Below are 12526 nucleotides of genomic sequence, written 5' to 3' on the forward strand. Positions count from 1 at the left end.
GACTAGCCCATTGCTATTTCAGCTTGCTTATCCTTCGGCCTATGTCGGTTACATTGTTTTTTTTTTTTGCGGATTTCCTCGTTTCGTATTATATCACGCAAAGAAACTCCGAGCATAGCACTCTCCATAGCCCGCTGAGTAATTTAAAGTTTTTGGAAAAGGGCTATCGTGTAGGACCATGTTTCGGTTCCATAAGTCATCACTGGCAACACACACTGGTTAAAGACCTTTGTCTTCAAACTTCTTAACACTTCCTTAACGTCAACCTTATTACTCTATTTTTTTTTACTGGTTATTTACGTTAATATGACGTCAATATTTCGTCCGCAGTAACAAGAACATGTGATACTTTTAAAAATCACTCAGAAACTTTGTTCTAAAAAAATTAAATACGTAATACGTTTAAGTTGTGCCCTAAAGAGGGATTAAGATATTTCAGGTAGTGATTAAAAGAGGCAAGTGTAACCTTGTACCTTTCTCTTCTGTTTTATATTATATCCGCATACAGGCTCATAGTGTTCATATTATTAAGTGTTTGTCCACCATCCGTCCCAATTCCCAATTCAATCTGGGTAGTGTTATCGGCTCGAGACGTTAAAGATAAACTAAAAGCCGTTTATTTCATAGGCCACCGGACATTTTCCCCACGGATTTCTGACCGCCATAGGGTAAAAGTTGCTTTCGGAAAGTGTGTCACTCAAGTAATTCCAAAGAAAGGTCATAAAATGCTCTTAGTTCTCTTTTATATTATACAAAGTTTTAATAATAGTTGTGCAATGTGGATTCGCTTCGATAAATACATAGTCAAGGTGGAATGGATTGTTAAGTACCTCTTCTGTTAGTAACAATATTAACTGTCAGGTCATTTTTATGCAACTTATTGTAGAATGGCAAACAAGCTGACGGTCTACCTGATGGAAAGTGGTAACCGTCGCCTATAGACATGAGCAGTACTATGGACATAACAGAGTATACTCTTTCGCCCATGATACCCCCATGCGTTGCCATTCCTGAGGACTCAGGTGTTATTCCTCTGTACCCAGTAAATTCACGCCATATCCCACCCTTCAAACCGAATCACAGCCATGCAAACATAATTGCTTCACGGTTGAAACACGAATGGGACAGAGATGCCCAAGCAAATGACCTTTGTACAAAGTCTCCCTCTAAGGTAGGCAGGATTACCATTCCATGTTTGTTTAGGTATTTATTTAAACTTTAATGCACAGTAAAGTTCTGTGTACATTTGGCGAACTTAACACCGGACGGTGTTCTTTACCAGTCAACCATTAGGCAAACCGAAAAATAATTATGTAGGCGGTGCATTATAGAATAGAGGAAAAATAAAGCAATATTATGTTTATCCATTTAAAGATTACATATGTTTTGCTCCGACGTACCTACGTCAGCTGGCATTCAACTAGAATCACGCGAAATTTTAATATTTTTCCTTTCTGCCAGCTTCTCTTATAATCGGTTATATGTTATAATGGGATGGGTGTTTAGCCATAAGATGTCGATCGTATCTTATCTATCTAAAAGTTTCGTATCGTAGTATCTATGTACCACATTGATACCACAGTCTAAAGCATTCTATTCAGCCAGTCGTCCAACTTTTAAATATAGCAATTCGTCCCGAATTATAATGTTATAGTTTGAGACATGACAAAAAGGTTTTTTATGAATTGAAAATAGAATGTCATTTGCATTATCGGCATACAGTTATGTAACCACGCGGTCGTCAGCTAGTGAGTGATGATAGGTGAGAATGAAGGCACGTCAGTTGGTCCATCGTGCCGGATTCACCAAGAATTAACTATGATGGGTTTTGGTGAGAATTATATGGAGCAGTGGTTCTTAATTGATGGTCCGCAGATCGCTGAGTCCCTAGAAAGATCTGAAAAGGTTCAAAAAGCCACCTGGAGAAGATTAAACAAGTAATGAGTCGATACAATGACGCACGGCACGAGTTTCACTACAATTTGAACAAATGATGTATGCCATAAAGATGTACGTTTAATTTATAGAATAGATAGACCATCCCTTTATTTATTTGGATCCAAACAGTAGGCGGTTTATGGCAAAACAGAAATTTTGTCAAATTGTCCCTCATCACTAAAAGATTAAGAACCACTAGTATGGAGGTTTTTTTTATGGGTGAAAATGGAATGGTACCCGCCTGCACTATCGGTATATACTGGCGGAGCACCAGTAAAAGATGAGAATGAAAGCAGGTCAGTTAACCCATCGTGACAAATTCAACAAGACTTAATCACGATGGTTTTCGGGGGAATCGCGTGGAGGTCGACCTGATAGTGTATATTGCTAGAAATAAGGCTGTTAAACCCTGTTACTAATAATTCCTTTTCACCTGACCTAAAAGTTGACCTGAATAGGTATACTCGTATTGCTAGCAATGTGGTCGCTAGATTCCGCTACCGACAATTCCTTATCCTTTACCAAAGGGTTTGGCCCACTTGTTTATTTACGCTGTGGTATTTTAACAGTATTATAATATCTTTCTACGGTATGATCAACGTCTCAAGGAGTAACATGCTTCGCTTCCTTTTACTTGAGTATAATCCGACGAATGCCATTCGTATTAGTAAACCAGGGGCTCTGTGCAATCTCAGCTCTGTTTATTTATAGAGTTTTATTCTAACCACATCATTTATACCAAATTAACCTTGTACAGTTTCGTAGTAATTGATAAATGTTAGGTAGGTATTATAAATTAAAAGAAATTCAGGATTACTTTAAAAAGGTGTTTAAGCAAGAAATTAATCGATCTAATGTATTTATAAAATACTGATGAATGGTGTGTTTCACGTTTAATATTGCTATTCTTTCGTAGACTTGTTAATTAGTTATTTTTTTTTTAATTTAAGTCGATTTTAAGTTACATTATTACAAAATAGACCAATTTGTAGTCTGAAAATAAATTATTATTACTATTTATAATAGGTACATATTTTTAAAAATGTACTTGTATCACTAATTTTCTTTTTCGTCAAAATTTATTTTAATGTTTTTTTTGACATGTCGAGTTAGTTTACTAAATATGCTCTCCGTCGAGGTTTTTCCAAGAGACAACAGCATGGGGTTCTTTAAAAAAGGGCAAAGAGGTTTCTTCAGGGTCGGTCGTACATAGGCTACGGTAACCGCTTACCATCAGGTGGGTCGTGTGTTTATTTGCCACCTTAGTGGTATAAAAAATACCAGGTTTAAAAATAAATTACAAGTGTGTAAATAAATTTGTTAACTCTCACATAACAGACATCAGTCTGAGGCAGGCTCTCGCGTGGGTGAGTCTAGAATATTTTCGCCTACGCTTGCCTCGCGTCAACCGTACCCACGCGTTCAATTTGAAATACCTCAGCAAGTTATTTCAGTTGTATTTACTTTTATCGGAAATGAAATGTAAATTTCAAAGACACCAGGTAATCAACCCACGTATTTTTTTTTTTTGTATAATTGTCTTCGTTATAGGTAGGGTTTACTTGTTAATTTTGTCACATATAATTAATGCTACTGTTTTTCTTTGGAGAGCAAAATTGTACTTATTACTTAGCAAAAATGCCTACCTGTAGAAGCGTGATTCTACGATTAAAATTACAGTTTTTTTTACTAATTTGTTACTTTCGCAATATCTCGCCGTGCATTTTATTTGTTTTAATATAACAATAGTGATATTGGTAATAAATAAAAGTATTAAATTTGTGAAGTCGCAGTTTTTTTACAGAGCAAAATGTATATTTACGGAATAGTTAGGTTCTTATAAAAATAAGGGGTGTATAGTTAACGTATCATTAACATAGACTTTTTGGCGCGAAACTAGTTTTTTTTTACTTTAACACTTTGCTGACCGGGAATTCGGTCATGGTGGAAATGTTTGGAATTAAACTAAAATTGTGATGAAAACCTAAATACAAAGAATTTTTGTATCATGAAGGCTTTGTAATCCAAACGGTGTTGCTTGTCGTGGTAGGAACACGTACCTACACGTTAGTGCAACGACAAAATTACTGGTCACCAGTCAGCAACGTTTAGATATAAACTCGTCATCGGTCAGCAAAGTGTTAACGAATGCTACGACATAACAAGCGTCAATAATTGTAAAAATGAGCAAATAAAAACTGCATCAATCTTCATCAGAAAGCTTCGGAATTTCTGTAAGTCTACGTCACTGGAATGTACTGTAATAATATTTCATTGACAATTTTCTGAAACAAACAAGCCAAAATTATTCCACGACGTTGGCAGAATACTCGTATCTCTTATGCATTGCCATTACTAAAATGGAAAATACGCTTTATACTTCTACTTATTTTAAATTACTGCAAGATTGTAGCCTTCTAAAAAAGAAAACAATGGCGCATTATTTTTTTATTGGTGTACCTCTATCCCATTCGTATTTCTACCGTGAAGCAGTTATGTTTGCATGGCTGTTTTTCGGTTTGAAGGGTTTGTAGGGTATGGCAGTGAATTTATAGGGTACAGAGGGACAACACCCGAGTCCTCAGGAATGGCAACGCATGGGGGGTATCATGGGCGAAACAGTATACTCTGTTATGTCCATGGTACTGCTCATGTCTATAGGCATCGGTTACAACTTTCTATCAAGTGGATCGTCAGCTTGTTTGCTATTCTAAGTTGCATAAAAAATACTTTGTAGTGAATTTGTTAGTTATCTCTTGGTGTCATAATGTCTTAACTAATCGTTATGAATTTTAAAATAACATTTCACATGAAGGAGAATGAGTCTACTTAGGCGTCCACGGTAGGAAGATCCTCCAACAACCATTTTGGTTCCAATTCTATTTATTTAGATCCAAACTAAGAGAAGCTTGTACTGTGGGTAGCCATTAAAAAATTAAGATCGTGTTCCACAAAGAAAAACCGTTTTTTCAATTGTGGCTAAACCAGTTATTTTGATTTAAAAACTAAACTACATACCATAACCGATTTTAATGAAATTTTTATAGAACCAATTTGTAAATATTTTAATTTTTGCAGATAAAAAAAGAATTTTCCAGATCAGTTTACAACTGAAAAAAAAATACAACCGAATTGAGAACTTCCTATTTGAAGTCGGGGTTGATAAGTTATAAACATGCTTGAATATTTTTTTTTTGTAAAACCATAAAGAAAGAAAGAGAATGCAGATATACGAATATATATGTTTGTATTGTGTGGGGATTGATTCTCCAACTATTGTAAGGCACTACACCTCCATAAAACTAATTAAAAATAATGAAAGGTAGTTTCGTAAAACAGAACATCAAGAATTGCGAGCGGAGATACGGTGAAATAAATTTACCATTATATTTATTTATTGACACGTTGCGTAAACACTAAAAGACACTTATTGTCGCCTTCGATGGAGTGCGAAGTCATTATTTATTGTTTATTTACTTTTATAATTGACAATGGCCGTGTCAAATGCGATTTTATTTCTGCGGCCGTGACACGAGACGGGAACAATGAAGATAAGAAACCTCTTATGAGGTTCGCAGTGAACGGTTTTACGATTTGTATTCAGTCAACTGTAATATTTGATATGTTAAATGGAGGTATAGTTAGTTAGTTAAGAATAACATAAATAATTATATATATTTATATAAGAACCCTGCGTGTGTTCAATTAGGTAGTTGGAGTTCACAACTGAACTTATTTCACTGTACTGCCGTAGAGTTTCGCAGGGGCGGTAACAAACTACGTAGAATTACAATTTTAAAGTTTATTATATACTAATTATATACGATACCAGGTTGTCTGTAAGAGATTGCTTTTAGCGATAAGGCCGCCTTTTGTATATGCAAATTCTAAATACATACTCCTTGTATACATTTCTATTGTGCGCAATAAAGAGTTTTTTTTTATACAATATAGAATGGCAAACAAGCTGACGGCCCACCTAATGGAAAGTGGTAACCGTAGCCTATAGACATGAGCAGTACCATGGACATAACAGAGTATACTGTTTCGCCCATGATACCCCCCATGCGTTGCCATTCCTGAGGACTCAGGTGTTATTCTTCTGTACCCAGTAAATTCACCTCACATCTCACCCTTCAAACCGAAACACAGCTATGCAAACACAACTGCTTCACAGTAGAAACACGAATGGGACAGAAGTACCCAAGCAACTTTTTGACTTTTGTACAAAGTCTCCCTCTGGTTATTATTATTATTATTTTTCCATTCATGTATTTATTTATATATTGGTAAGCTTTTTTATGTGAAAGGATATAGTACTTACAGATTAGTTCCATATACATTTTATCAAAAATTTATATGGGACCAACCATTAATTGTTAATTTTTTGCCATAATTGAAATTGGATTTATTTTTTGTGTAATGCAATTTAATTATTGTTTGATTTTTCGTTTCCAGTGGCACGGGGGTCTCACTTGTGAAGCGGCCGCGGCGTCCTCGTCGATGGGCGGTGCTGGCGCGCCCCTATTGCCCGACTCGGAGCTGATCAAGCTCTGCCCTATGTGCCGCGTGCCCATCGAGAAGGACGAGGGCTGCGCTCAGATGATGTGCAAGAGGTGCAAGCACGTGTTCTGCTGGTACTGCCTTGCTTCACTCGACGTGAGTATATAGTTTTAACATTCTTACCTTATCTTACTAATATAATAAAGGTTATTCATTTATTTATGTATTTAACGCTTTATTACAGGAAACATAATTAAAGTTATAACTGGATGATGTCGATAATTCTAGATGGCGTATTAAAATGAATACACCAGATTTTAAGTTGAATCTTCAGGAACACAATTGTGAATTGCATTCAATTTGGTGCAATAGTTTTTGCGTGATACCGGGACAAACTTATAGACAAAAAAAATCTAAAAATTATTTCTTTGGTCCTAATAGAGGTATTAATATTAATTTATTTATTTAAAGTAATTATTTTAAATACTAAAATAATTTATTTCATATATCTACCATGTACAGATCTTTAGATAATTTATTAGTAAAATAAGATAATCATACTGATTTTTAAGTGAGTTCCAAAAAAATTAGGATTTCTATTTGTCTAAATTTTTTTGAGTTATGCGAGTACGTCGTCAATTCATAACCGGAATTTACAATTAATAGTTTACAGTATTTACCTGTTTATATTGTTGTTTATATTATTAACTAGCTGTATCCCGCGGCTTCACCCGCAAGAATGAGTACATAAAGTATCCTGTGTGCTAGTTTAGAACATAACCTACCCGTATACCAAATTTCATTCAAATCCGTTCAATAGTTTTTGTGTGAAAGAGTATTAAACATCCATCCATCTGTCATTACAAAATTTCGTATTTATTATACTAATAGGATTTTGTGACGTTGAAGCTGCCCTTGCAAGGTAAAAAAAATGTTTGTTGCGAAGCAAAATTTACATGATTGCGTGTGTTCTACCTATATACAATTATTTTCAATCGATTACATCTAGAAAACGTCTTGTTGTTCATGTATTACGATGAAAGTCTCTTTTTTGTGGTGGATAATAAAATACGTCATCCTCTACAGGGGGGGGGGGGTCTTTGTTTTAAAATAGGTAACATGCATAATGCTGTTTTGAATTCGTCATATGGTTATCCTTGTTTTGACTCGGCATGTTGTTTTATCCCTACAATACATGTTTGTGAATTTAATTTCCATTTTAAAGGCAGTCTCCTTGACATGACGTCTCACGACACCTTGATTTATAGTTAAGCACCTATTGCTTTGTGTATTCAGTATTTATTTGATAATATTTACCTTGACAATAATTGGCGATACCAGCGTTGTCAGGTTAAGTTTTTTTTTTTTGCAATTTCGGCTAAAATTTTTTCTGTTCGCCAAAATTAGGAGAAATACAATTCTTGGAGAGAAGTGAAATGAGCTTGATATATATATATATATATATATATATATATATATATATATATATATATATATATATATATATATATATATATATATATATATATATATATATATATATATATATATATATATATATATATATATATATATATATATATAACAGTCTATATACTTCTACATCCTATATAGTATCTACGTGTGTACCAACTTTCATAGTGCTTGGTAAAGTTATCAAGGCTCTAAGATGTATTACTCTAGATTAGAAAGGACTAACTATATCCTGCGTTTTCGCTCACGTGAGTTAGTACATCAAGTATTCTGTGTGCTAAGCTAGGATATAACCTATCCGTGTATTAAATTTCATAAAAATCTCTTGAGTAGTTTTTGCGTGAAATAGTAACAAATCCAAATGTTCGGCTCTAACGTCGTCCTACAAATGAAACTAAGTAATGAGATTAATTTGAGAACAACATAAATTACAATTTGTTCCTCCATATTTCAGGACGATTTCCTGCTCCGTCACTATGACAAGGGTCCGTGCAAGAATAAACTGGGGCATTCTCGCGCCTCCGTACTGTGGCATCGTGCACAGGTAACACTAGTTTTAAAAAAAAATAAATTGAATTATTAATATATGTTCGTTTTATTGCACTTATACGTGTGTATAAGTACAATTAAACGAACCGATGGCCGTCTACCATATGTTCCAGCATAGAACAGGCCACTCATTTCTTTCCCGTGAGTGTTGTAGGTGGCAGCTAAAGGAGGGTAAGAGATGAGCAGCATTCTCCCTCTTAAAACATCACCAAAGGCCCACCTGCGGTTGACATAATGGATCCGGTCATTAGTTTTTTTTTTAATTATATTTGGCATAGTAAGCATGCTGACGAGGCCCACCTAATAGAAAGTAGTAACTGTCGCCTAACAATACCAGGTCCTCTAGACAAGTGGCAAGCGAATTTGTCGATGGAATCGACATCGCTAGCGAGTCCGTGAGTTGGAATGAGACATTCGGCGTTGCTATCTCATTCTATCTCACGGACACGCTAGCGGTATCGATTCTATCGACGAATTCGTTTGCTGCTTGTCTAGAGGGCCAGGATCATCATAGAATATACTGTGACGCTCATGGTACTTACTCCTTATGCGTTGGCATTCCTGGGTACTAAAGCGTTGTATCTACGTACCGTGAAATTCACTTCAAATTCGTAAAATCAGAACACAGCCTTGCGAGCATAGCTGGTTGGCGGGAGAAGAGTGAAGAAGTACCTATATGTACCTACCTATATATATATATATATATATATATAGTGTCTAAAGTTCTATTTAGAGAATAGTACTTTAAGTATTATATATAGGAAGAGAAATAAATATAACAGTAAAGTAATGGTACATGTACATTTACAGGTTGTGGGCATTTTTGCTGGATTCGGTCTATTGCTCCTGGTTGCCAGTCCGCTACTGCTGCTTGCTGCACCCTGCATCGTCTGCTGCAAATGCAGGTATGTACTGTGCACCATTCACATTAATTTGTAACAGCTGTCGTGACACCTAGCGCATAAATTAGCAAGTATACATTTTATATAGCTCGTTTGTTAATTATCACTGACTTTTTTATGCAACTTAGAATGGCAAACAAACTGACGGCCCACCTGATGGAAAGTGGTAACCATCGACTATAGACATGAACAGTACCATGAACTGCTAACAATAATAATTTTAATATAAAATATAAATAAATAGAAAACATAGATAATGAATGCAATTAATCCGATTTACGGCAGTAGGTTCGCCCCTGCCACGTTAGATTTTAATATACTTGGCGAAATGTTTTTTTTTGGCAACTTACCATGGAAAGTGGTAGCCATCACCTACAGACATGATCCTTGATACCTTTCATGCGTTGCCATTCCTAAGAACTAAGGTGTTATGTCTCTGTACCCTGTAAATTCATTGCCATATCCCACCCTTCAAACCGAAATATAGCCATGTATACACAACTACTTTACGATAGAATAACGAATGGGACAGAGGTACCAAGCAAACAAAATTTGCACAAAGTCTCTCTCTGGTGATAATGACTATAGATATAGACTGAGCATATTATTTTATTTTTTATTTTATTTTTAATAGTACAATTTTTTATATTGCAGGCTATGCAACCCAAGCACGAAAAATCTAGAGGAAGTGGACGAGATCGAGAGCATCAGTCCAGGGCGGGACGACGACGGTGACGAAATATCCAGGGCTAGGTACTTGTCAGACTGACGCACGCCACGGTACTAAGTGGGGCAGGTTTACGGAAGCGGACCGACCAGGTCCGAACCGGTCAAACTTTACTGGTCACGGCGGAACACTTGCCCAAATGACACCAACATTGGGGCATTTGGACAAAGGGCTTGTTATGTTTGTTTTGTATAATCGGCCATACATTGCGATTTATCGATCTGAGTATATTATATTTTAATGTAACAACTACCAGTTTAACTGAAGTGTAAATTTGATCGAAAAGATTCGACTAGTTTCGGGATCAATTCGTGATCCTTATAGCTTATCCTTGTTGCCTACAGCTCGCACTCAGCGAACCGAGGCGCGTAGTCAGACTCGCGTTACAGCCGCTTATGACTAAGGATTACGAATTGATCCCGAAACTAGTCGAATTTTTTCGATATAATTACATGTAAGTTAAACTGGTAGTTATTATATTAAAATACCTGATTATATTGGCAGATTTACATTGTATCAGAATCCGTGTTGGCTTATGAATAATGAGAACAGTATTTATGACAGGAATATTAAAAAAAAAAAAAATAATTAATAATTAATCAGCAAAATTTGTAACGAGTGGGTATTGAGGTTAATTTTTTTTTTATGGACGATAATGGACTGGTGCCTGCCTGCGCTATCGGCATACGGTGGTAGGGCATCGGTGATGGATGACAGATAAGGATCAGGCTTGTTAGATCATTGTGATGAATTAATAGTTACTTAATTGTTGGTTGGTACTTGGTATGAAGACGAAAACATATCTCATAATAAGTTCTTTAAACTACAGTCATAAATACCGAAAAATGGAATCGGTCAGGTATTATATAAAAATAAAATTATAGAAGTGTTTTTCTTCAATTGTTATATATTAATGAGGATGGTCATACTACATTGTTACAAATTTAATTAGTACACGATAGTATTACTGTATCTTTACCTACCGGTTTATCTCTAGTTTGTATTAAATGACTGGCGTAATGTAAATCTGCCTTATTGTGTGTTGAATAGAATGGACTAATTATAAGTGATCGAACTGATTAGCTGTGTTTTGGTTACAAAGTTTGACGTGTTCCAATGGCCGACACTGCCATCCGAACGAAGGTGGTTGTATAACGTAAGATTCATTTACTTTCATGTGATTTTAAGTAAATTATTTGGAATTTAAATGTTTATATTTTAAGCGCAATAATATTGACAATAGCAAGTTTTCGTTTGGACTCATTTGTCAAATATGCATTTTTCTGACATGTTGCTAAAATTGGCGACCATGATATTGTTAGGACTAATTAGCTGCCATAAGTGTTGACTTATAGAGGCAAATTGTAAATTTTTATGGTAAATCTAAAAAAAAAGTTTATGTTGTTTGTCTATGTAATATGAATGTAAGATATTTAATGATAAAGAAATTGTTATTATTAAATTATCTCATAATATAAAAGCCATTTAATAGGTGGCCGTAAATTAAGTGTAAATTGTTTCTCATTTGATTAGAAAAATTGAACTGAAAACACTACGAATAAGAGACTGATGGATGAAATGTGTGTGTGCCAATATGTCATGTCTCATTGTCTATGAGTAAAGATCATAGACAACAGCCGTGAACTGGCTCGAGAGGATATTATAAATTAAAAAAAAAAAATGAGTAGTCGCATAACTTTATCGACAACGAATCGACTAAAGGGAACCGTAGACCGTCACGACTTGAGTCAAGCGCGTAGATATTCTCGCTTGTACAATAGATCGGATTACACAGTCTTCTTTATATTACGAACAAGAATACGCCCATAGGAAAGGTCTCATCGCGTAATTAGCACTAAAAATCAAACAAGAACAAAAAAAGTTGCCTAAACTAATTTACTAAAGAGTATTACCATTATATTTAATTGTATGTAATGATAAATTCAAAAACTACTCAATCGATTTTAAAAATTCTTTCTCCAATAGAAAATTACATTATCTGCGAGTAATATAGGCTGTATATTTATTTTGAAATATATATATATATATATATATATATATATATATATATATATATATATATATATATATATATATATATATATATTATATACATTATACAGTATGCGTGAACTTTACAATGGTATTGTGGTGTAATATTGTTATATATATATTTGGCATATTTAAAACTTTAGTATATTTTTTTAAAAGTGAATAAAGTGTCAATAACCTCAACTTCAAATTTCCCGCTCATTCATCTTCCTTTTATTCTAAATCCTTTACTGTCCAGACAGTTCGCCTGTAGAACTCACCTGCCTCTATTCGGTGCGCGGCAAATACTAGCTTCACAACTTCGGTTAAATTCTACTATATCTCCTTTTACTACTGTTTTCTTGTGTTCTTTCTTCATCTTTCTCGTTCATTTTCTCCCGTT

The 12526-nt window shown here is 34.8% G+C and overlaps 1 protein-coding gene across 1 annotated transcript in view; it reads left to right on the top strand.

Annotated features, from left to right (window-relative positions):
• LOC113521408 (uncharacterized) overlaps positions 1–11805 on the top strand; it is a 138186-nt gene extending 126381 nt beyond the window's left edge. Inside the window, exons 8-11 of the mRNA XM_031912729.2 lie at positions 6397–6597; positions 8369–8458; positions 9274–9368; positions 10020–11805. Of these exons, the coding sequence (XP_031768589.2) occupies positions 6397–6597; positions 8369–8458; positions 9274–9368; positions 10020–10134 (501 nt within the window). The 3' untranslated portion in view covers positions 10135–11805. The remainder of the gene's footprint in view (positions 1–6396; positions 6598–8368; positions 8459–9273; positions 9369–10019) is intronic.
• The last annotated feature ends 721 nt before the right edge of the window (positions 11806–12526 follow it).

Source organism: Galleria mellonella, unplaced genomic scaffold (genome assembly GCF_026898425.1).
Source record: "Galleria mellonella isolate WM207_F2 unplaced genomic scaffold, CSIRO_AGI_GalMel_v1 utg99, whole genome shotgun sequence".
In the NCBI taxonomy this organism is placed as follows: domain Eukaryota; kingdom Metazoa; phylum Arthropoda; class Insecta; order Lepidoptera; family Pyralidae; genus Galleria; species Galleria mellonella.